The 26,965-nt window shown below is 39.7% G+C and overlaps 1 protein-coding gene across 5 annotated transcripts in view; it reads left to right on the top strand.

Moving 5' to 3' along the window:
• The window catches only part of LOC130916322 (cingulin-like protein 1), a 32,649-nt gene extending 11,426 nt beyond the window's left edge, over positions 1-21,223 (top strand). For all 5 annotated transcript variants that reach the window (XM_057836958.1, XM_057836961.1, XM_057836960.1 and 2 more), the window contains exons 9-19: positions 1,303-1,509; positions 1,748-1,852; positions 1,927-2,079; positions 2,151-2,321; positions 2,511-2,663; positions 7,602-7,691; positions 11,214-11,297; positions 16,818-16,942; positions 20,237-20,345; positions 20,407-20,570; positions 20,803-21,223. In XM_057836958.1, coding sequence (XP_057692941.1) covers positions 1,303-1,509; positions 1,748-1,852; positions 1,927-2,079; positions 2,151-2,321; positions 2,511-2,663; positions 7,602-7,691; positions 11,214-11,297; positions 16,818-16,942; positions 20,237-20,345; positions 20,407-20,570; positions 20,803-20,878 — 1,437 coding nt within the window. In that variant the 3' untranslated portion in view covers positions 20,879-21,223. The remainder of the gene's footprint in view (positions 1-1,302; positions 1,510-1,747; positions 1,853-1,926; positions 2,080-2,150; positions 2,322-2,510; positions 2,664-7,601; positions 7,692-11,213; positions 11,298-16,817; positions 16,943-20,236; positions 20,346-20,406; positions 20,571-20,802) is intronic.
• The last annotated feature ends 5,742 nt before the right edge of the window (positions 21,224-26,965 follow it).

The raw sequence follows: 26,965 nt of genomic DNA, 5'->3' as shown, positions 1-26,965 counted from the left end.
GACTAACATATATACAGTAAACCCTAACCTATCACCTTCTCTCTCCTCGGCTCAACGCGAGCAGCATGTCTTGTCATACCGCAGCTCAATACGCTACAAGCGGCCGGTGACAGGCTCGAATCGGGCTTTGGTCATGGTGATCACGAATCTAAACGTTCAGTGTTAGCGGCTGTTGTTCACTTACCGACATCACCGTCCACAGCCAACTCTAGCCCTAATTCTCTGGCTTCTTGTCCCCCTTTTAAAAACGTCATCATTTTTCTCCTTCACCTCTATGATCTTCATCTTTTTCTTTTCTTTTCTGTGCACCTGATTTATGACGACTCGCCATGTTTAGAGTTTATAACCAGGAAAGATTTAAATTTCCCGCTTCAGGGCACGTACGTAGTGTAGCCATGAGTGCGCCAGAGCTGGGTCAAACCATTCTCTGCTAAGACTGAGGGGGGTTTGTGCAAAAAAAGGAAAAAATATATTAAATATATTTGAAATATTCCATTTGTTAAAGTTTTTAAGTATATATCGAGTAAAACATAATATTTAATTAAACAATGATTTCAATAAATTAAGGGTCATTCAGAGGCATCTATGGTCCTGACGCCCGGGACAACATACCCGGTCGTCTCCCACTCTCGACGGGCTTGGTAATGACACACATGAACCTATTTACCATAGGGTCCGCACTCTCCAAATATGCAAAGTTGGTGGGCCCCCAGCCACTGCACACTGTTGGGTTTTGCTGCCATCAATTCTTTTTATGTTCCCGTTTTTTATTCTATTTACAGGATGTACACAACAAAGGCCTTTTGGGAAACTGCTGCACTGTGCTCTGTGCAATGATAATAAAAATCCTTTTAACTGTTGCTGGTGTGACAACCATTCCACTGACATTGTGACTGACAACCAACCCCAATTCGCGTTTTTAGCTAAAAGCTAAACTAATAGCTAACAAGCAACTGGAGAGCGAGAGAATGGGAATCAAAACTGAAGCTTTGTCGTCATGTTTCAATAGTAACAGTTTCTTAACGCGAATCCTATAGTCAGGAAGCCCATTAAAAAAAGAGTGAAGACCTCAAAATTTGAAATTGACCTTTTCTTTTATCTCAAAATGATGTTATAGTAAAGAAAATGTCGATATATGTTTTTTTCAACTGAAACAATTCTGGTCATTTCAATGCTAATATTGCGCAAAAACACCTTCTAGAAGTCGAGTTATGCAAGTGTGACAACCAACCCCATTCTCCCAGTCCAAGTCATTCTATCATCGTTAATTTTCAAAAATCTGCACTTCTTATGCTAACTTAGACCAACGATGTGCTTGGCCGCGAGAAGGTCGACGCATTGGAGGAGGGCGCCGCTGCCAAGGAGAAGGTGCATGACCTAAGCCGGCAAAGAGATCAATTTAAAGGAAAAGTGCAGGAGCTGAGTAGTAAGGTGGATCAGATGAGCTGCACCGTTCAGGAGTCCAAAGCCTCGGAGAGACTGCAGGAACAACGCGTGAAGCAGCTAGAGGTTTGTGCAACCAAAGAGAATTTTCTTTCCTTCCTACCAGGAAAATCACATCACTTTTGAGATTTTGCTTAATCTCTGTCCTTTTTGGTGACCCTATTGCAGTAATAAAATAGGACTTGTAAATCACAGCCAGTTTGTTTGCCATCTAATTGTTTTTTACTTGTTTAAGTGTTGAAAATGCGCCCTGGGTGAAATGATGTAATGAAGCGCTTGCTTTTCCTGTTTGTTTGTTCTAAAGAGGGAAAAGCAGCAGTTAGAGGAAACTTTGCAGGACGTGAGGAGAAATGAAGAGGAAATGTGTCAGTCCAACCGCTTGCTGCTGACTCGTCTGGAGGAAGTGCAAGTAAAAGAAAAAAAAGCGCTTTGTGAACGTTATGTTCTCATGGATTTGAAGGTTATGCTTCTCTTTTATTTTAGAGTAAACTGACCAAACTCAATCACGAGCACAGGGACATGAAAGAGAAACTCAGGGAGGAGCGGAAACAAACGGAAGACTTGTGGAAGTGCAAAAGTGAGCTGGAGGATGAGAGGAGGTTGCAGGATAGGACGGTGGAACAACTGCAGAGGAAGGTACGATCCCCGCCCTGACTGAACTTTGTCGGGGGAGTTTCACCTCTCCCCTTGTAAATCTGTCTGCTCAGATGAATAGCATCATGGAGGACTGCGAAGCGTCTACAGATGTTCTTCAGAGCCAGGTCGACGAGGCCAAAGAGAGGAGTCAGAGGGAGTTGGCTGAGCTGCGCAGACAGCTGCAGGAAAAAGGAGCTGAGCTGGAGAAATCCCGACTCGCAGCCAAAAAGCTACAGGATGAGGTGCGGCCCTCGCAAATCATTTTGCTGACTCATCAGAACGTGGGATCAAATGTCCAAGTCACTTATGAACTACACCAATGGGACCTTGTAGCTACCATGAGAAGTCGATGAACGCTTTAGCCGTATGAACAACAGAAAGTTGTATCGCTTCTTCTACTTTCCCTAACTGTGTGTTTATTCTGTGCTCAGCTAGTTCCTTTGGAGGAGGATCTGCGGAGGTGTCACGGGGAGCAGCAGCAGGCCCAGTCCATTGCCCGGCAGCTGGAGGAGAAAGTGGAGGAGCTGGAGGAAAGGAACGCAAGCACAGTGGAGGAGCGCGAGAGGCATGTCAAACTCCTGGAGGTGAACATATTTTAGAACACTTGTTGAATGTTGATTTTTGCGTAGCAATTGTTCTTCGTGGGTGTCTTTTACTCTGAATACTCAGGTTTCCGGCAACATCCAGATGATCCCATGACGTGACAACTTATTCACGCGTGTGTAATCATATGCTGTTGGGCGTTGATGTGCCCTGTCACCACTATTTGTCTTTGCCTCTTCCCCGTGGGCTATAAGGGTGCTGAACGGCGCCGCTTTAGCAGCATCTCACGGCTCAGCACTGTTTGTTCTGCTGATGACAAAACATTACATAGTGACATCAGTTTGTTGACACTGTGCGTCAAGCGAGGAAGCCTCTTGTTTACTCGAAAAAGTTCCCTGACCTTTTCGAGTGTTGCCCAAATACGAGTACTTGAACACTATACAATCATTGACACCCTGGGAGAAGCAATCTCTTTTTAATAACTTTTCTAATTTGAACAGGGGTGTGTAGACCTTTTACAGGCGCCGTATTTGTGCTGAATATTTTGTATATGAATTTTGCAGTTTCTTTCAAGTTCTTTCAATGCGGATATTAGTATAGGGGGCATTCCAGAATTGGAGGACATTTTGGCTTTATAATCCTTGAAAAATAATCCTTCAGTTCTCTTTTTCTGCTACATTTTCATTAATGAAAGGAAAGTTTATAGTGTATTAAATACTTGATTAAATTATCTTATAGATCGATGTTAAAATTTTCATGACATGATTTGTTATTTACAATATTTCAAATGATCACAGTAATAGGAATGCTTATCCATTCTAATGTTACCTTTTTCTCAGAAGGAGCTAGCTGTTCAGCTAGCTACTGACCAAGAGAACAAACTTACTTGTGTAAATAAGAAATAATAATATGTACAGTATGTTAAAGTGATTGCATGAAATGAAGTGAGACATTCAATCAAGGTTAGCTATTTTATGACAATGTGAAAAATATAGGAGACGTGTGATCCAATGCTTTCTTCTTATTCTACCATGATAAAAAGGTTTGCGTGCATGTTGTGGGACTCACGTTCCGTGCATGATAATACATATATTAAATATGTACGTTGAAACAAAGGTTCCCACAGTTGCTGGAGACAGCAATGATACAAATTGGCTGCCATTGAAGAGGAGAGACAGGATTTGTTATATGAACAAACTCTCACCTCAGAAACTTTCACTTCAAATTGAACTCTTTCAGTGCCATTGACGGCGCTAGACGTCCAATCCATTTTGACTGGGAGAAGCTTACAGTGATCATGCATTTTAGGGCGCTTTCACATTACCACTGTTTGGTCCGTTTTTCTGAGATAGTCCGCTTCGTTTTGTAAATGTAAACCGGCATCCGAACTCTAGTTTGGACCAAACAAACGAACTCGTGCCCGCTTAAAAAAATCGTGGGTCTCTGTCATAGGCGGAGTTTGACTTTTGGGGTAGGAGGGGCACAAATGTTGATGAACGACCAGAAATGCAGTTTCAGCAATAAAATTAACTTCTGAGAATAATATAATAATAAATTAAGTGTTTTTTTGTTTCCCATCATTTTTGAGGGGAATTCTAAATCAGGCTGCTTAGGGCAGCTACAGTATACTTTTCACTAAGATTGTCATCCATTGAATATGCTACGCCCGCCGTCAACAGGTGCACTGTCAGATTTTGCACCTCATCAGAAATTGCAGCTTTGAGTTATAAATGGCCGCAAATACAGCGGTTACAAAGTAAACACTACAAGCTTTCTTTGAATAAAGGAATATTTACTCACGTTTGATCATGGACTGACATGTAGAAAAGTTCTCAGACACATTCTGCCATGTTAGCTGTACACGACAACTGCACGACGCTCTATCCCTGTTTATGTCTTCGCCGTGTAGTTAAGCATCAATTTACGCCATATTCGTGTGGAACATGTATGTTTACGATGTTACTTGTTTACTTAGCACCTGTGGATAACATTGAGATTCCAATTGAATGTGAAAGAGGGCTTATTCACCGCCACAACAGCAGTGGGAGAAAAATATTATAAGGGTGCAAAATTTGTTGTACAATTAGCGTCTTTAGTGGGGCAAATTGAAACTCCGCTCACTATTTTGGCGGTGCTTTCTGGCTTTTCATAGTCCACATTTTCAATCCTTGGTTCTTGCTCTGTAGTTGTTGTCGCTTTTGAAAGGTTAGGTTTGAAAAAATTACGTAGGCTATATCCATCTTGCCTCTTCATTCCTCAGGTGGTTTTAGCTAAGCAAAGCAAATGACCGTCTAAGGTGCTAGTTTTGTTTCTTTGTGGGTTTGTTGTATAAGACAACTTACTGAAAGGTTTGACTGACAGATCTTTAGTTAAAGAACAGAAGAGAGGCATCATCAATATTAACTGTCCAGTGGCGGGCTGTTTATCAGCTGTCTCGAGCTCGCTGTGTATCTCTGATCTCCGTGTGCTGTGACGAGCAGACATTACTAATCGAACATGCAGATACGATTTGCTCATATAATTACAATCGTCACATGATCTGTTTGAAAAATAATTTTGACCAGTTATAATTTTTATTTTGTTCATTTCATTCATTTTTGCTGTTTGTTTTATTGCTTTACAACTTTTATTGACAATATTTTACCGAAAAATTCTTAATTTTAAAATCATATATAGGAAAGTCAATTACATGCAATGACAGTTTTCTGTCACCAAGGGGGGCCTGGTTTATGGTCTCTGTCCATTTTAATCGCACCCTGCTTCGCTTGTGAGTGCAACTGGAGAAGGGTGCACTTTTGCTAGTTTATGTGCAGCGTCAGCTGTGACGCTACACACAGCGCAGGAAATACAGCATGCACGCTATTCAAAAGAAACAATGGCAAGATGACAGACGATTAACAATGGCCAAATGTTGTGCTGCGCTAAGCAGTTACATTTGATACAAAAAATCGTGTTCTAATGTGGCGGTTGTGTTTTGCATGCTGTTACTGAATAGAGCAGGGCGGTAAACCGAAAAGTCACCGTTACCGAAATTCTTCACGATAACCGACGTAATTTTGACCATGTCGGTAAATTCGGTAATTTAATAAAACAAGAAAATACTTCTAAGTTTTTTATATATAATAAAAAGTCTTTTCATCCCGCTTTGACTCTGTGTTGTTCGGCTACATTCGTTCCCCTTTAAGAAAGCAGTCAGTATGCCTACGTATGGAGTCACGTGGTTACAGGAAGTCAAACAAACAGAAGCCCGGTAGGCTAACGCTAATGCTACAAGCAAACGTGATGGAGTGTGGCTTACGGGAGGTTTGCCAAACTTTCACTCGACATTAAGTAGACTCTTGGCGGCATCCAGACGGGCTTTCACCCGCTGTCCTCCCCAGTTCTCACAATTTCTGGAGAGGGTGCTTTCAGTGCTTTCGACTGGTAGCCAGGCCACAGGCTAACGCTAGCGGCTAATGCTACAAATGAACGTGATGGAGTCGGATAATGGCTCTAACCGAAACGGTTAAACTGAATGAGTGGATTGGGAACGGACTGCATCTAGCAATTAGTATGTCACGTTATTTTGCATCTCTGTCTGTGTGTGATTTCTCTGATAGCTTTTGTGATGGTAAAGCTTTCAGCATAAAGTACAATCCAACAGTGAAACTTATATGACAGTTTAATGGCCATAGTGTAAAGCGCTTTGAGCGCCTTGAAAGGTGGAAAAGCGCTATATAAGTATAACACCATTTACCATTTACCACAGCTATTTTTCTGTAATTGCTTGCTTAATTCTGTGTCATTACTGCCATCATAAAATCTTAAATATTTCATTGGCAGAAGATCAATGTAGCTTTAATGGGTGTGTTTGTGTCTGTGTGTGGGTTCATGTGTGCGTGGATGTATTAAAAATGCACTGGGAAAAAAAACCCTGAAACCTTGGAGGTAAACACTTGTGTTTAGTAATTATGTCACAGCAGCCATTAACAATAAGTTGTCTGTTTGAAGTGTACTGTTCAAGCTGTAAGTCATTTGTGTTACAATGACATGTTTGCACAGTCATATTGATTTTGATAATGTACATTGTTCAAGCCATACAAGCTGCAATAAATGTTCATACTTGAATTCTTATTCTTTACAATATTTTTTTATATACTAAATGTTTAGACTGCATGTACAATTGTTAAATATGTTAAATTGAAAGCAAGTAAATAAATCAACGAGAAACGGCTCATCTGTATTTCATGCATTGATTCAGATTTTCAAATTATATAACAGATCGCTTGGGCGAATTTATCGTTATTTATCGTTATCGAGGTAAATCTGCTCAATTTAACGTGATACGTACTTTAGGCCATATCGCCCAGCCCTATTACTGAACGCACTTTTTGAGAGTGACAGTGGCTGAGACAAGCAGAGCCTCTCGGCGCGGCCGTTTCATGAGTCTCGCTCTCCTGGAAGTGGCGACAATTTGACAGTCCGAAGTCACAAAAGTGACAGCAATCACATGCCTGTGTGACTTGGGGTACCACGCGGTTCCCTTTCGTGGTTTAATTTTTCCCTATGCATTTTTTATATACTCCAGTTCGCTCAGTATCAATGCGGGAGCGAGTGACCTTGCCGCTGGCTGAGCGGCAACTTAATTCATGCTACATTACATCCCAGAAGGGAGGTATTTCTTGTTCTATTTGTCCACTCAATGAGTGCCTTTCTTCCACGAGATGCTACTCGGAAAGTTCGGTTGGTGCTGTGTGAGTGCGGTCATTTGCAAGTGCTGTTGCGAGGTAGCACTCCAACCGGACCCTGATCCTTTTGGTCTAATGTAAACGTGCCCTTAACTGCTTTATTTTTTCAATTTGTTTATTAGGAGGCTAGGAAAACTTCCATGTTTTAGTATTTTGTACATATGTTTAAAATATGTAGCAAGGGACGGAAAATATAATCCAATTCTGTAATGATCGATAGACTAAATTTAAATGTTTTGTTATTCTTCTCAGGGTCGCATCGGTCAGCTGGAGGAAGATGTGAACGATGAGCGCAACACTGCAGATCGCCTGATGGAGCGATTAGACAAAACCAAAGAGCAGGCAAGTTTACATGCTGTCATACATAACGCTGACCTCTCTTTAATTTGTGAGGATTTCATCAAGGGTCAACCTGCTCATCATAGAATTTTTATCATGAACAGATGTGCAGGCTCCGTTTTTAGATTTCCCCATAGTTGCTCATTTTTCCATACAGCGTTGGCCAAAAAAGTGTTTTTATTTCATTGTGCTCACTTTGTAGCCACGCTGAGGTACTTTTATTATCTTATGCCAGTCAGTATTGGATCATTTTTATTTGCTCCAGCAGGCCACTGTTCATGGATGCAAAGCACTGGAGACTAATTGACACAAAACACTGTTTTGGGTGCGGTGCGAAGACACAAAACAGGAAACTATTGTGTCTGTTGATTCACTTTCCCTTCGCTGGGCCTCAGAATGTTATTAGAGAGGAGAAGCTGCTAAGATTAGAAAGCATTTCCTTTTTTTTAAAAATTTTTTTTTAATGAAGTCCAACTAATCTGAAAGTGACCTTTTTAATGATTTTTTTCCTTCAATATGAAAGGTTGCACAAGTGATATTTAAAAAATATTAAAATATTTTGGCTTTGACTGAGACTCATCTAAGAAATATACTGTGTGTGAACGTGTGGGTACACGATCCCCAAAAGCTCACTGATTTTGTCTCCCGTGCATATTGTTGCGTATGATTATTAATGTTGCACCGATACCAGTATCGCTGGGAGTGGGGGCGGGGGGTGATATGGCACTAAAATCGTATCGGTATCGGTGGTATCGGTATCGGCGAGTACCAACAAATAGGGCGCTGATACCATATACTGATATTACTTGAAGTCCCAGCCTTCTCTCTCCTGACACTCACACATCAGTGATGTGTGATGACACGTGATCACTTACCATGCCAAGCAGCTACTGCTATTGGCCTGCTCCAGACCAATGAGAGCAGGCCGTTAGCCGCCCTTAACCGCCGTGGCAGCTTTTTCATATGAAGGATAAACAAACCAGGAGAAGAAATGTTGGCGGTCTGTGAATATTTTAGCACAAAAACTCCGTCGAGTACAATGGCTGAATGCAAGATTTGCGGCCTAAAAGTTTTGAGAGGTGGAGTTAAATCGGCCAGTTTTAATACATATACTTCTACATATATTTATCATTATACTGATAAAACATTTGAAGACGAAACATGTGAACGAAAACAAACAGTTTGAGGCTGCAACAACAGTCACTGCTACCAAGAGAAAGAGGGCTGGACCGGAGCAACAAACCCTGGTCAGTTCACTTTGTCTACTTTACTTGTATTGTCTTTTACTGAAAGACATGCTGCAGTAATTTTAGACTTGTTTCAAATCAAAAGTGCTGTAGAAGTACACAAAGTAAGTTAAGCTGAGTGGCGAAGTTGTGTGCGTCAGATAGAGACTCACTCGTGCGCTGCTTGCATTTGTGCGTTGCTATAAAGGAAGGAGTTGTTATGTTGCTGCTGGAGAACAGAGTGGGAGGCTGGTATAAAGACAGGATGCTGTGATAAATTATTATTAAATTATTATTATTTGTCACCCATACCAGCTATGCAATAAATAGTTATACTCGATTCACTTTTTATTAGTCTTTTTCCTGTTTCACAAAGGTAAGCAGCAGCCTCGCAAAGTCATGATAGCAATGATTTCACATCCAAGTATGTAGCTCTTCATATAAACAGTACATACATACATATATATATATATATATATATATATATACATATATATATATATATATATGTATATATATATATATTTTTTTTTAAATTAATTAATTAATTAATTTTTTTCCCAAACAAAGTGGTATTGGAATGGTATCGGTATCGCCCAATACTGCACAGCCAGGTATCGGTATCGTGGCCAAAAAAATGGTATTGGTGCAACTCTATATACTGTTTACATACCTACATGTATATTAGGCGGTTTTATAATACAGTGGGGCAAATAAGTATTTAGTCAACCACTAATTGTGCAAGTTCTCCCACTTGAAAATATTAGAGAGGCCTGTAATTGTCAACATGGTTAAACCTCAACCATGAGAGACAGAATGTGAAAAAAAAACAGAAAATCACATTGTTTGATTTTTAAAGAATTTATTTGCAAATCATGGTGGAAAATAAGTATTTGGTCAATACCAAAAGTTCATCATCTCAATACTTTGTTATGTACCCTTTCTTGGCAATAACGGAGGCCAAACGTTTTCTGTAACTCTTCACAAGCTCTTCACACACTGCTGCTGGTATTTTGGCCCATTCCTCCACGCAGATCTCCTCGAGAGCAGTAATGTTTTGGCGCTGTCGTTGGGCAACACGGACTTTCAACTCCCTCCACAGATTTTCTATGGGGTTGAGATCTGGAGACTGGCTAGGCCACTCCAGGACCTTGAAATGCTTCTTACGAAGCCAGTCCTTTGTTTTCTTGGCTGTGTGTTTGTGATCATTATCATGCTGTAGGACCCAGCCACGTCTTATCTTCAATGCCCTTGCTGATGGAAGGACATTTTCACTCAAAATCTCGAGATACATGGCCCCATTCATTCCTTTCCTTTACACAGATCAGTCGTCCTGGTCCCTTTGCAGAAAAACAGCCCCAAAGCATGATGTTTCCACCCCCATGCTTCACAGTAGGTATGGTGCAATTCAGTATTCTTTTTCCTCCAAACATGAGAGCCTGTGTTTCTACCAAAAAGTTCTATTTTGGTTTCATCTGACCATAACACATTCTCCCAGTCCTCTTCTAGATCATCCAAATGCTCTCTATCGAACCGCAGACGGGCCTGGATGTGTACTTTCTTCAGCAGGGGGACACGTCTGGCAGTGCAGGATTTGAGTCCCTGGCGGCACATTGTGTTACTGATAGTAGCCTTTGTTACTGTGGTCCCAGCTCTCTGTAGGTCATTTAAAAGGTCCCCCTGTGTGGTTCAGGGATTTTTGCTCACCGTTTTTGTTATCATTTTGACGCCACGGGGTGAGGAGGGAGTTGAAAGTCTGTGTTGCCGAACGACAGCCCCAAAACATCACTGCTCTAGAGGAGATCTGCATGGAGAAATGGGCCAAAATACCAGCAACAGTGTGTGAAAAGCTTGTGAAGAGTTACAGAAAACGTTTGGCCTCCATTATTTGCAACAAAGGGTACAAAACAAAGTATTGAGATGAACTTTTGGTGTTGACCAAATACGTTACAGAAAACGTTTGGCCTCCGTTATTGCCAACAAAGGGTACAAAACAAAGTATTGAGATGAACTTTTGGTATTGACCAAATACTTATTTTCCACCAGGATTTGCAAATAAATTCTTTAAAAATCAAACAATGTGATTTTCTGGGTTTTTTTTTTCCCCCCCCCACATTCTGTCGCTCATGGTTAAGGTTTACCTATGTTGACAATTACAGGCCTCTCTAATATTTTCAAGTGGGAGAACTTGCACAATTAGTGGTTGACTAAATACTTATTTGCCCCACTGTACATTGCAATATGATTGTAGTGTATCAAAGTGTACATGTTGACGTGTACTGCACATGGTGTGTGTCAGGTGGATGAAATGAGGAGTGAGTTGATGCAGGAGAGAGCAGTCAGACAAGACCTGGAGTGTGACAACATAAGCCTGGAAAGACAGGTAGGGTGAATTCAACCTTTACAAGAGAATCTAAAGTGCAAATACAATATGCTGTATTTTCGAGACCATAGGGCACACCATATATAAAGGCGCAGGCTCAAGGCTGGAATACACCAAGCGCGTCTGTGGCATGTCAACGCAGTGAAACGCAGCTGTTAAAGTCAAACAGCGAGTGCACACCAGTCGTGAAGCGGCTGTGTCTCAGACGCGTCCTAGAAGCGTTTGAACGTGTCGCACTCGAAACGAACAGCAGAATTTTAATATTTGTCACGACATGCAAGCCTTCTACTTCAATACTACTAGGTAGGATCGGGCATGACCGGAAGTTACTCAAATAAAAATACGGTGGATCTTCGACTTTCAAAATATATGCAGTCAATTTTATTAATTTCTGCATAGCGCTTTAACTTGAAAAAAAATCATCAATAAATCTTCATGAAACCGTTCATAAGAAGAAAAAAAAAAAAAATTCATTGAGGAATTTTATTTGTCAAATACATGTTAAAATCCTTGTCATTGCAGTTTCAAAAGTTTCTCTTGAGCACAGGACTTTTTTTTTTCTTCTTTCTTTCAGAAAGAAAGCTGACCAATACGTGGTGTCTAAAAGGCAAATAGTTGATGTATTGTTATCTCTAAATACCCGCTACTCTCACGTGATCTTGCAATCCTCGCGTGAACCGATCGAGCCGCTCTGCTCGTAAAACGCGTACTGTTGAAATTGGGGGCGTCAGCGGTGCGTTGACACGCTGGCAACACTGACGTACCACAGACGTGCCTGGTGTGTTACCAGGGTCATTTTCAGGTGATATTTTTGTATTAAACACACACACACACAATGCGCACTGCATTATTGGGCGCGCTGTCTGTTCTGGACAAGGGCGTAGGTTTGCATAGGGACGGTAAGGACATAACACTACCAACTTTTCAGGATGCACAAATTGTCCCCACCAACTTTTAAGCAACCTTATTTCCATTATGTAATGACTTCAGATAAATAAGTCATTTAGATATTTTTCCCATATGTTGTCAGGACAGAATGACCCTACCATTATAAAGTGAATTACTTTCATTAGGTTCAGACTTACCCAGACCCCTTTTCACTTGCTGAATGTGCCAGTCCAATTTATTCCCTCAAACATACGTTTGATTGGCTAATGACTTGACCCCCCACCCCCCACCCCACGGACACACAGCCGTGTCACTGCCGTGATAGAAAAACTGAATGCGGCCTCCTCAGCCCCCTTCGAAGATGAGGAATATTAGAAGTTCTTTTCCGTCAGGAGCAGCCACTGTAAGTAATAATAAAAAGACACCAATGTTGCGGAGGTGGTGAACACACCACTAATGTTGCTACTGAAAGTCCTACCTGCATCAGAATTGGCATAGCATTAATCTGTGTGAATTTCTCGAACTCGAGTAGGAAGCTTTTTAAAACAAAGGTTTGAATCCAACGGTGTATCATTTGAACCAATACATATGCACTGTAAAAACACACCTCCTTAAAACTAGTTAAACTCCCTTGTTTTCACTGTAAATCTACTAGAAATAGGCAAAATGATCTGCCAGTGCTTTAAGTAAATTTTACTCAGATATCTTGAAATAAGAGAAATGGCTAGCTGAAAATAATCTTAACACATTTATTTTAGCAGAAAGTTAGCATATTTCATCTAAACAAAAACTGAAATGTCCTTAATTCAAGAATAGATATTGTTCAAAACATTATTTGAAAGCATTTTTTTCTTGATTTAGGTGAAAAATGACCAACTTTTATAAATGACCAACTTTTAGATGTATGGGTTTATTAAGAACAAATGGTAATATTTACTTAAAGTAAATGGAATAATTTGACCCATTAATCTCTGAACTAGTCTTGAACACTCAAAACAAGATGGAGAAAATTATTCAACTAGATTTAAGAAAAATCTGATTAAGATTGTTATAAATTTGCACTCTGAAAGTTTAAGTCAATACAGATTTATTTTGCATTGATCATTTAACCTATAAATTTATTAGGTTCATACTCGTGACAAATGTAGGCCTGACCCCCCATTCACATCTGTTTGGTCTTATTAATGCCCTGTCCCCAGCAAAAAGTGTACATTGCAGGTTATGATTAAGGTTATATTGTCCCTACACACATTGAGACCAAACCTACGCCCTTGGTTCTGGAGATTTTTTTTTACTTTTAGGTGCGCCTTATGGTCGTGAAAATACAGTAACATTGTGTGTTATATCCTATATTACCATTTTCTTCTCCACAAGGTAAGCGTGAATACTTTATATGCTCGCTGACAGGTCGCAATTTTTTGTACCAAAAGGCGGGTGTGACCTATACGCTTGATATGCTGTCCTCGCTATGACCATTACCAAGTTTCGACCATCGTAAAAACTGAAAAAGCATACAACTTAGCATTAGCTATATACGCTAACTATACAGACAAGTGACGCTTGGTCAAAATAAACCACAAATGTCTAATATAAAAAAATACAACATTTCGTTCAACAACAAAAATATGCACTGTGCTTTAGACAAACAGTACGTACGAACAAAACTTGCCCAAAGAAGGACTAAAGACCAACATCGCGGGTGAAGCTGCAAATGTGTTCGCGTGCAGCCATCTCAGCTTTCACAACAAACAATATTGCCAAGCGACCTCAAGAGGGTGCTCTAAGAGAGCGCAAAAAAACCCCGCTTCTTTCAGAACTTTAGATAAGGAAGTATAATACAGTTAAGAAACAAAGACTAGAAACAATATATTTACCACATTGGCATTGGTTGTGTAGTGTACTTACGTTTTTACGATGTATGTAAGTTATTACGAAATAAAAATATAGTCAAGTAATGAAAATATAGTCTTTCAATAATAATAAAAATATTTTATTTGTTTCAATCGTACTGATATCGAAAATTGGCCCAAATATTTGCCCAAAAATTTATATAGTGGTGTGACCTATACGAGGGTCAACCTAAAATTCCTACTTTTTAAACCACAAACTAAGGATGCGACCTATCTACCGGTGCAACCTATTCGCGATTATACCCGGTAACTGTTTATACTACCATTATTCATAGGAATACAAGACAAACATTTACAGTGCACCACTCTGGTACATTTATTTTGTAATTATTCTGGAGGGCAGAAATAGACAATGCAAATAGTTTGGGTCACTTTTCAAGGTGTTAGGTTCGGGTTGAATCATGGGTAGGAAACCTTTTGTGATTAAGGGCCACATTTCGTGTCACAAACAGACAAATTGCAAGGTCAAATACTGTATGTGGCAATAACATTTTTCAAGTATGTACATAGCAGTTGTTTTTGGCAGCCCTTTTCATTTTCGTCTTAGTTTTTTGGATGGAAATAGTCATATTTTAGTCATTTCAAAATATGTTCGTCTTTGACTAGTTTAGTCAACGAAAACTCTCACAAATTTCGCCTGGTTTTAGTCAACAATTACTCAAAATGTTTTCGTCTGTAAACTTCCAAAGTTTTAGTCCATGAATAAATAAAGGTTTCCAACAATTACGAGTGAACATTGACAGACAGACGAGCACATAATTGAAGTGTCTACAAAGACATCCCCAACTTTAAGATGATAATACACAGTTAGTTTTACAAGAGTTTTAAACAACACTCACCACGCTTTATGCTCTTGTTAACGCAAACGCTTACCGTAATTTCCCGAATATAAGGCGCACCCGTGTATAATGCTCACCCCAAATTTACTTGTAAAATCTAGGGAAAATTATTGTACCCATTTATAACGCACACCCTAATTTTAGCACCAATAAGTAGAAGAATACAAGAAAACAGAGCTCGTGTACAGATACAGAAATGTCATTTTACTTACTGGTGAAACACAGCACAAGCATAGCACATTGGTAGTTCAAAACATTACCATAAACTGACAATATTTACGGTAATAAAAAAAATGATTTGACAACTTCTCCAACTTACCAGAATCTAGGAGAAAACAAAACAGATGTGACTTTTCTTTTAAAGGCTGCTATATAACTTGCTCGCTTCATCATGATGAATAAATGTTTCTTCCATGGATTGATACGGTAAAATGAAAGTGAGAACGTAAGTCGGAAATCCGTGAGAGCTCATCGCTGTCAACACGACAGTAAGATTAGGAACTATTGTTATTTGGGTTTGAGTTTCCTGAGGGACCGATATAGTTGACGGACACAGGAAGTGTGTGTGCTTACGTTTGTTATGGTCCGAGTTGCAGAGCTGCAATAAACGTCGACTCAAATGAGTTCAAGAAACTAAATTCTGTGCTTTATGAAGAGTGAATAAAGCAGAATTTACCACAGACGAAATCATTAGAGTGAAGTATTACCGAAACAAAATGGTGACGTCACGTACCGTAATGGTCGGCAATGTGTCGCCGCATACGTTTCTTCAACACAACGTGGCCGTGTCAATAAAAAAAAAATCGGTTTATATATATATATATATATATATATATATATGTAATATATATATATTTCTGTCTCCATCCATGAACTCGTTTATAATGCGCACCATGATTTTACAAGTTGATTTTGGGGAAAAAAAGTGTGCATTATATTCAGGAAATTACGGTATATTCGGGCCAATATGGTAAATGTAACAGAGCAAATGTAATGCATTACTACCCAACCTCTGCCAGTGATTAAGCGTGTGTTTAGGGCAAGGTTGCGGGATCCGGGGAGCAGCACGTCACAGGAGTGACACGACCAAACACTGCTATGATGCGTGCTAACTACACATACGATAAAATGTCAAACATTGTGAACTAAAGACGGAAACTATGACGAATTTTCATCTTGTTGTCGTCTCGTCGGACGAAAACTGGCATCTCGTTATGTTTTAGTCTCTCAAGACTTTTTAGCCCGTCATCTTAATGAAAAAAATTATTCGTCAACGACTAATTTTCGTTATCATCGTTTGTGAAAACAACACTGGTACGTAGTAAAAATGTACTTATTGGCTGCCAATCGCGGTGAAAAAACAAACCAGACTTGCTCTAAAATTGAACTGTTTTTACATAGACCACACAGTCAAATTGGAATATTACCGCTTACACTAGCGAAAAGAGGAAACATATCAACAGCCTTCCTGTTGTTCTAATGGCTTTAATGTTATTTCATAAATTAACTCATTGGCTGCCATTGACGGCAATAGAAATTCAATCCATTTGCACTGGGAGGGGCTGGCCACGATCGTTCACAGAGCTATAAATATGCTATAATTTGCTCCTTTCAATAATAATTTAATTTGTGAAATAACTAATTGTTTAATTACTGTACATAAATCAATCTAATGAAAAACTAAACGCATTTTGATGATGTGAGCGGAAAGGTAACAAATTGCAATTCTTATTGAGTTTATTGAATGAACTGGTGTCTCCTCATTATTGTGTGTATGCGACCAGTCTTTGACCTGTGTGGTTAATCCAGCATGAAGGAAATTTGCAGGGTCCTTTTAATTTTTCCTCGTTTGTGACATTCCTCTATTTCATTTCCTGTGTCAGAATAAAGACCTGAAGAGCAGACTGTCTCATTTAGAAGGCTCACAGAGGACCAACCAGGATTCTCTCATTTCCAAGCTCAACAGCCGCATTCAGGAACTTGAGGAGAGGCTGCAAGGAGAGGAAAGGTAAACACTCCACAAATGTCTGTTTTGCAGGGGACATATTTTGCATAGAGATGTCCCGATCGATCGGCATCGGGTCCGATCACGTCATTTTCAAAGTATCGGAATCGGCAAAAAAATATCGGATATGCCTTTTTTTTTTTAATATATATACTGTATATTTTTTAATTAAATCGTTTTCTAATTGTATTTAATGTTACAGACATAATGTGTTACACTCTTCCAGAGTCCTTAGTTTAAGCTTAAGGTAGGGTTATCAAATTTATCGCGTTAACGGCGAGAATTAATATTTTTTTTTACATTTATCACGTTACAATATTTAACGCAATTAACGCATGCGATGCACGACCCACTCACGCATTGTCCCGTTCAATCTATAATGACGCCGTTTTACCCATACAGCATATAGAGCTAAAAGGCAGCGTAAAATGAGTAGAGTGAATTTTGGGCAGCGTTTAGAGCATTTTTTTAAAAAGTTAAAGCCTTACAACCCCTCTCCCAATGATAAGAATAATTATTGGAAGCATTGTGGGGAAGAAAGGTAGTAGTTGATCTTTTTCTTAACACCCTATGTTATTTCACAACGCAGAGAAGATATATCAATTGGTACCACGACGCACAGTCATGGTTTCACTTCCCATCATGCATCAAGGCAGAAGTTAAATGGCTACAGTATCATTTACTGAAAGCTCAACAAATACACTAGATGGCAATATTTAGTCACAATTTACAAAGTCACATTTATCCTTTAAGAATTACAAGTCTTTCTATCCGTGGATCCCTCTCACAGAAAGAATGTTAATAATATAAATGCCATCTTGAGGATTTATTGTCATAATAAACAAATACAGTCCTTATGTACTGTATGTTGAATGTACAGTGCCTTGCAAAAGTATTCGGCCCCCTTGAATCTTGCAACCTTTCGCCACATTTAAGGCTTCAAACAAAGATATGAAATTTAATTTTTTTGTCAAGAATCAACAACAAGTGGGACACAATCGTGAAGTGGAACATTTATTGGATAATTTAAACTTTTTTAACAAATAAAAAACTGAAAAGTGGGGCGTGCAATATTATTCGGCCCCCTTGCGTTAATACTTTGTAGTGCCACCTTTTGCTCCAATTACAGCTGCAAGTCGCTTGGGGTATGTTTCGATCAGTTTTGCACATCGAGAGACTGACATTCTTGCCCATTCTTCCTTGCAAAACAGCTCGAGCTCAGTGAGGTTGGATGGAGAGTGTTTGTGAACAGCAGTCTTCAGCTCTTTCCACAGATTCTCGATTGGATTCAGGTCTGGACTTTGACTTGGCCATTCAAACACCTGGATACGTTTATTTTTTAACCATTCCATTGTAGATTTGGCTTTATGTTTTGGATCATTGTCCTGTTGGAAGATAAATCTCCGTCCCAGTCTCAGGTCTTGTGCAGATACCAACAGGTTTTCTTCCAGAATGTTCCTGTATTTGGCTGCATCCATCTTCCCGTCAATTTCAACCATCTTCCCTGTCCCTGCTGAAGAAAAGCAGGCCCAAACCATGATGCTGCCACCACCATGTTTGACAGTGGGGATGGTGTGTTCAGGGTGATGAGCTGTGTTGCTTTTACGCCAAACATATCGTTTTGCATTGTGGCCAAAAAGTTCAATTTTGGTTTCATCTGACCAGAGCACCTTCTTCCACATGTTTGGTGTGTCTCCCAGGTGGCTTGTGGCAAACTTTAAACGAGACTTTTTATGGATATCTTTGAGAAATGGCTTTCTTCTTGCCACTCTTCCATAAAGGCCAGATTTGTGCAGTGTACGACTGATTGTTGTCCTATGGACAGACTCTCCCACCTCAGCTGTAGATCTCTGCAGTTCATCCTGAGTGATCATGGGCCTCTTGGCTGCATCTCTGATCAGTTTTCTCCTTGTTTGAGAAGAAAGTTTGGAAGGACGGCCGGGTCATGGTAGATTTGCAGTGGTCTGATGCTCCTTCCATTTCAATATGATGGCTTGCACAGTGCTCCTTGAGATGTTTAAAGCTTGGGAAATCTTTTTGTATCCAAATCCGGCTTTAAACTTCTCCACAACAGTATCTCGGACCTGCCTGGTGTGTTCCTTGGTTTTCATAATGCTCTCTGCACTTTAAAGAGAACCCTGAGACTATCACAGAGCAGATGCATTTATACGGAGACTTGATTACACACATTTGGATTCTATTTATCATCATCGGTCATTTAGGACAACATTGGATCATTCAGAGATCCTCACTGAACTTCTGGTGTGAGTTTGCTGCACTGAAAGTAAAGGGGCCGAATAATATTGCACGCCCCACTTTTCAGTTTTTTATTTGTTAAAAAAGTTTAAATTATCCAATAAATGTTGTTCCACTTCACAATTGTGTCCCACTTGATGTTGATTCTTGACCCAAAAAAATAAATTTCATATCTTTATGTTTGAAGCCTGAAATGTGGCGAAAGGTTGCAAGATTCAAGGGAGCCGAATACTTTTGCAAGGCACTGTATATATTTGTCCGAGTTTTATTCATTTTTTTCTTAATGCATTGCCAAAATGTATATGATAGGGAAAAATTATCGGGAATGATTGGAATTGAATCCGGAGCAAAAAAAAAAAGCAATCGGATCGAGAAATATCGGGATCGGCAGATACTTAAACTAAAACGATCGGGATCGGATCGGGAGCAAAAAAACATGATCGGAACAACCCTAATTTTGCGTAATATTTCTGTACTGACACCCCAACACTAGCCTGGCTCTGCCAGACTATTCTCCCTGTATTTTTCAAACACTGAGAGAAATAGTCTGGGAACCATCCCATTAACGGCCTTTTCGAGCAGATACAAAATCAATCGACAAATCAGATTCGTTTATTTTTGTGACGTGTTCTTCACGAGCAACGTCACTCTTGCGCGTCGAAAGTCGTCTCTTCAACAACACAATGGTGAACGGCAGAGCCGAGAATATGTTCCAATCCACGGTAAAATCAGTTTTAAATGACCAAAAACACATCGACACGAGTCATTGACAACAGTCTGTCTCGCGCTAGCCATGTCGAATAAACTCCGCTCTCTTCGTATGTTTACTTCCGTGCGCAAGTCCCTCGTCCTGCCGTCGCCATTTTACTAACGTCACGTCTGCCCGTCGCTGCTTGGTCCACTCCGCTGTCTGTTTGCTGTGGCTTGCTCCGCCCTGGAAATTGTTTCCGTGGGAATGGTGGCCAGACTCAATAGCTGGAACAGCGTTGAGTCTGGTGTACCAGGCTACCCCAACACTCCTTTGGTATCACATTCCCTCAGGGACAACAACAACTTGCAGCAAACCAACCGCAAGCTTGAGCGTAAGGTGAAGGAGATGAAGATGCAGGCCGACGAGGAGCACGCTAACCTACAGACGCAGAGGGACCAGGTATGAGAGAGCAAGTCGCCGTCGGTCACGTTCGTCGTCTGAATTGTTGTGAACGGCGCAGCTGACTCAAAGGCTGAAGACAGCCAAGCGGCAGATGGATGAGGCGGAGGAGGAGATCGAGCGTCTGGAGCATGCCAAGAAGAAGCTGCAGAGAGAGCTAGAGGAGCAGCTTGAGGCCAACGAGCATCTTCATGGCCAAATCGACACCATGAGGAAAGACATGAGGTGAAGGTGTAGCTTCCGGATTACAAAGCGACAGCAAAGTACTTGCTTAAATCATTGACTGCACTAGAAGTCCATTCCATATGAAGTGGGAGGAACATTTGTTCATTCGCTGCCATCCTCCCACTTCAAAGGACTTGGACGTCTACTAGTGATAAACAGAAGGATGAATAGACCCACATGATTGGACGTCTATCATCGTTAATGGCAGTGAAAAACTGTTTTGCTCTGACAGGCGCAAACGGAAATCACCTCCTACAATCAAAGTGGCGGAAGATAGAGACAGGCTGGATGACACTGGTTCTGATTAACCGGACACATAACTCAGGTCATGTTTGAACTTCATGGGACGCTTGTTTTAGTAACTCTATTAACAACTGACTCTGGCATTGTGATAAGACTGACCTCTTGTGGCGACATTTTTAACGACATGGTGGAGCAAATACACTCGCATTGAAATATTCAGGAGTTGGACAAAATAACGGAAACCAAGGGCGTAGGTTTGCATAGGGATGGTAGGGACATAACACCAGCAACTTTTCAGGATACTCAAATTGTCCCGACCAACTTTTAATCGACCTTTTTTGCATTATATAATGAGTTCAGTTATATAGGTCGTTTAGATTGTCTTCCCATACTGGATAGAATTAACCCTACCATTATTAAATTAGTTCAGTTCATGATGTTCATACTTACATATACAGTACCCATTTTCACTTGTTGAATGTGCCGGTCCATTTTTTCCCCTCAAACGCACGCGTGATTGGCTGATGATTTGCATTTATTTAAAATACATTTATTTTCTACATTATTGAAAAATATTTTTATTTGCAGCCTATGCGGACATTTTCTTTCCAGATAAATATATATTAATCATAATCGAGGTTAAAAGTCTGTTAAAAGTTTGGCTGTGCTTGTGGGGAAAAAAAGCAGTAGTGTTTTACCTGAGGGAAGGCTCCATTTTTTAATATTAATTTTGTTATACCCTGACTCCAGACATTTTTTAGTTATATTTGATTTATTTTGACAAATATTGAGTGGTCTTAAAACAAATGTTTAAAATTTGAATTCCTGGATAGTTTGTTTTTAGTTTGTATTTACTGTGTATGTTAATATAATTTATGCTCAAATATTGCTATTTAAATTTGCTAATAAAATCCAGACATTTATTCTGGAAGTTTTCAAAATGTTTCTTTAGTAGTTTTTCAAAACAAAGGTTTGAATCAAGTGATACCTTAACCAATACACATGAAAGTTAAGTCAATACAGATTTATTTTGCATGGATCATTTAGCCTATCATTTTATTAGGTTCATATTCGTGCGAAATGAAGCCCTGACCGCTGTTCGCCCAATCTGGTCTTATTAATGTACCGTCCCCAGCAAAAAAGTGTTGGCAAAGTGGACCCCTTTCTTGACGTATGCTAGGGCCTTGAACTTTTCTCAGACTCCGGAATAATACGTTTTTGTTTTGTTTGACCCAAAAGCTCATATATATATTGTTGCATGCTTTTTTTTTGTTTTGTTTTTTCTTTTGCGTGTATGTTCAGCCTTTGAAGGGAATAGGTACCGTTCTCGCACACACCATATAATTGTTTGCATTAGTCTAACACATTCATCTAACTATAGTTTAGGCAGACTTCACTCCATGCCCTTGGACACAATAAAGTGAATCACCTTATCGGTGCTCATGAGGGGGAAATGAAGAAAATGGTACCGTTTCTCGTAGGCACCGTCTAACTGTTTGCATTACTCTAACACACGTAATACAATCAATCAGGGAATAGTATCATGTCTCATATGTACTGTAGGATTGTTTGTACTACTCTAAAACACCTAAATAAATAGCACACCATAGTTTAATGAAAAGAAGCAGAATAGATACACAACGCCATCTTATCACAGAAGCCCAACGTGTGCGTCACGAGCAAGATTGACGCACCAGCTATCGCAATCAGTTCTCCTGGCCACTCCAAGGACAAAGAGCAGGGCGCTCTATCCTAAAACAAGTAGCGTCTCGACCAGCCAGGATAACAAAGTTGATAGCGGGCGCTTAGGACGTCAAGACCAGCGTCGGTCGCTGTGGCAATCACGTCCCAGCCACGAAGGAGGACGCACGAACCTAACTGGCCTAAACCGGCCACAGAGGGATGATCCCAAAACAACACCCAGACACACTTTCAGCCCGGCCCGCTCCACCGAAGCCTTCAAAAACACTGGACACTGAGATAACAAACGCTTCGCTGCTCGGAAACATAATCTATGTAGCCTTGTTTTGAATCCAGCATTGGTCCCTCCAGCGTCTGTTTTTGCCTTATTTTTTGAAACTCATCATTTTGTGTGGCCTGCAAAAAATATTGTATACCGATTTCATGTTTTTCGCAAAAAGAAAAAAACAGAAAAATACAAACGTCTAATAAAATTAATGTAGTCCTCAATGAAAAACTGAGGACAACAGAAATGAAGAGTGCATTGTGTTTTTTTTTTTTTTTATATGAAAACCTTAATGAATATAAACAGAACATTTAGTGTTCCTTTTTGTTTTTTTATAAATACTACATAATGCGTTAAAATTAAAAAAGAAATGAATGAAAAAATAGATATTTGCTTTGTAGAGGCTAAAAAAAACAATTTGGTCAATTTATAGGTCAATGATGTCACGAGACCAGTGGTTAACATTGCATAGGGTACCGAACCCTGCAAGTTTCAGATACGGATTCACCAAATCCTTCATAATTAGATAAGCAAAACAAACATGAATGTTACACCAAAACAATGCAGCAGTGAGAAACAAAACTTTCCTCTTGGATGAAAACCAGTTGGCAGAAACACCGCTCTAAACTATTAATCGATTAAAACAATTTATTCATGTGGCCTGCGACAAATATGAATTTAACACTCCTGCTTTTGTCCATGGTGCGTACGTAAATTTCTATCCTGTCTGTTGAAGGGTAAAGTAAATCTGAATTACAATGTTTTCTAACTAGTGTTGTTTTTGGCAACCCTTTTAATTTTCGTCTCTGTCTTAGTCTTTTGGACGAAAATACTTATTAGTGTTTGTCATGTTTTAGTCATTTCAAAATGTGTTTGTCTTCGTTGTAGTTTAGTCAATGAATACTAGTTTTAGTCATCAAATATTCAAAATGATTTCGTCTGTGATCTTCAAAAGTTTTTGTCCAGTGTTTTTCAACCGGTGTGCCGCGAGAGATCGTCAGGTGTTCCGTGAGAAATTATCCAATGTATTTTTTTTACATCGTCGGGCAGAGGTGTAGTAGTGAGGAAGGAGTAGGTAGAAGGTTTCAGTTTTGATCATGTGCAGATTAGTGAGGTATTGCTCGTGTCGCGTTCATTAACTTCTCGGATTTCTAGCCATCCGCCACCTTGCTGTCCGTGACAATGTGGACCCCAGCACATCTACTGTCATCACTTCATTAGACTCGTCAAGTGCCGATATCCATGAAAGTGTCCTTTTCTATTTTATCCTTATGTGACGACCATCAATCCTCGCCGTATTTCAATTCCAACACATTGTCGAGGACAGCAAGGTGGCTAATGGTTGGAAATCCGAGCAGTTCTTGAATGTGACACAAGCAGCTATTTTGAGAAAAACTACAAAGGTAAATGAGAAAGCCCTCAAAGCCAGTTACCTTGTTGCTGGACTTGTTGCTAAATCCAAAAAGTCCCACACTGTGGCAGAGACATTAATTTTACCTGCCTGGAAAGCGATTGTCAGCGAGATGCTCGGCCCTGATGCGGTTAAATACGTTGCTGAAGTCCCCCTGTCTGACAATTCTGAGCTTTTCAAGCCAAACTGCTATAAAAAATATATATATATAGAGAGAGACAGAGCCACTGAAGAGCTCCATATGTGTGTCTTTCTTCAATTACCACCGGGATATTGGCTTTGTGTTCATCTAAACAGGCTCAAGTTTCACACTGATTAAGTGTAAATATTGAGAAAGTATTTCATAATTAAATATACTGTACATAAAGTAATTTTGGAACATTTTTGGTTTGAGGTGTGCCGCAAGATTTTTTCCAATGTAAAAATGTGCCTTGACTCAGAGAAGATTGAAAAACACTATGTTAGTCCATGAATAAATAAGTAATTAAAAGGTTTCCAACAATTTCGAATGAACATTGACAGACGAGCACATAATTGTAGAATCTACAAGGACATCAACATCTTCGTGATGATAATACACACTCAGCAGGATAACAGTATATTATTTTCAACTAATAAAACTCACCTGGAGGCCACAAAGTGTATTCAAAAAGTTTTCCAAGTTTAAGACGACACTCACCACTAGGGATGGGAATTGATAAGATTTTTCCGATTCTGCTTGACGATTCGATTCTTTATCGATTCTCTTATCGATTCTAATTTGGACTAATAACCCACAAGCACGCTGCGTGCACGTGCGGTCATCTTGGCCATAAAAGTGGCGAAAACTAAGCACTGTACACTAGAGCTGAAACGAATACTCGAGCAACTCGAGTAACTCGAGTTTAAAAACTGATCCGAGTAATTTTATTCACCTCAAGGAATCGTTTAATTTTGCTAGCTCTAAGCATCACGTTTTGCCCGGACTATTTTTAATGCGGGACAACCCGCTGACATCGCGTGCGTAGAGGAAGAAGCAATTAAAAAAAAATACCTTACTGCATTCGACAGCCGTTACTAACTGCGCCGACGTTGCTAAAAACAATGCCCGCATGTTGCTATGGTGGTAGCAAGTAGCGTTTGATGTGTGTCATAGATATCACATGTACTTGTCATCGATATCACATGTACGTAGAACTAGATGCGAAATGACCGACTCGGCGGCGTTAATACAACAGCCGCCATATTAAAGCAGTATACTTCTCAGCGCTCATAAATAAGATTAACGTTAGTGTGACTCGCTCACGTAACGTTATCCCTGCGGAAGGCTAGGTTTCTATTCATTATGGCCACTGTCGATGCGTGGCTAACTCTGACACACAGGCTTTATTTAATCTGTGAAAACAGCACTGTAGAGTGATTAGGGTGTAAAATAAAAACTTAATAATGCTAACTGTCAATTTTAGCTCAGTAGTCATTGCTAGATAAAACACCAAGTAGCACTGGTGCCTAATTTGCTCCAATACAGCACAGCATTTATTTTGAACACTGCAAAAACTCAAAACCTATCAGGACTTACAGTTTAGACCAACTTAAAACTTAACTAGAATTTATAGCTTGACACAAGTGGAAATTTAATTGAAACGTGGGAAAATCACCTAACTTTTAAGTGATGTGTGTTATCAAGCGTAATGACATTTTTAGGTAAGAAATATATATTTTTTTTTATAAGATCTAAAATTTTAAGAGAAAGCAGTGAGTTAGCCCTTTGTTTTTTAGTCACATTTGAGATGCAATTAAGTTGTTGGCTGTTTTCAACAATGTACATTGAAAATAAAGACATTGATTGACTGAAAATGGTTCAATATTAGATGAAATGTCTTGTTTTCTCATCTATATTTATAATTGCTCTTTACCTAAAAAAAAATGTTTTATCCTATTACTCGATTAATCGATAGAATTTTCAGTCGATGACTCAATTACTAAAATATTCGATAGCTGCAGCCCTACTGAACACTCATATGGATGTACAACATCATCTTAAGATGCTAAACTAACACATTCCCTCTTAACACAAATATGCACTGCGAATGTAATGTAAACAACGCTCTCGTCCACGCAGCGAGCGACAGTAAAAACACGAAACGGTCGCGCTGATAACGGCTCTAATTTATCATAAGAACTTTATGGCATGAAGAGGAAATACTTACTTTCGTTCATGGACACACAAAAATTAATAATTCCACTAACAGGTGGGCGTCTGCTCGAAATGTACACCTTACGCCTTCTCTGTCCCAGAATAAGCTGCGCGCATGACGTAGGACAATAACAGGAAACAGGCTGCTATTGGAACGAACGCATACCCATGAAATCTTTCTAAAAGGAGTATTAAAATTGCTAATAAAATCGTTTAGGATTATTTTAGATGCATGTATGTTATATTATAGAGTATTCGTCGAGGAATATGATGGACCCATTAAAACTTATTTGGAAAAATAACCATTTCTTTAAGTAGTCTCATGAATAATGACTTGGCCAGTGACTACTACTGGTTTATTACTTGGTGGCGACACCTGGCACTTTTGATAGGTGGCTACAATGTGAGCATTCCTGTTGTGACACTTGCTTGCTTGGCGGTGTGTATCATGCATCAATTCCGTGACATTGATTGTACTGTTAGGAATCTATAAGAGAATCATTAACTAATCTGCCAAACAATTCCATGGAGTTGATACACGTGGAACCGTTTCTCTATAAGAACCGGTTCTCGATTCCCATCCCTACTCACCACGCTAA

The sequence above is a fragment of the Corythoichthys intestinalis genome, chromosome 5 (assembly GCF_030265065.1).
Source record: "Corythoichthys intestinalis isolate RoL2023-P3 chromosome 5, ASM3026506v1, whole genome shotgun sequence".
Lineage (NCBI taxonomy): Eukaryota > Metazoa > Chordata > Actinopteri > Syngnathiformes > Syngnathidae > Corythoichthys > Corythoichthys intestinalis.
Note: the sequence above shows the minus strand (reverse complement) of the source record. Positions and strands in the feature narration are given on the sequence as shown.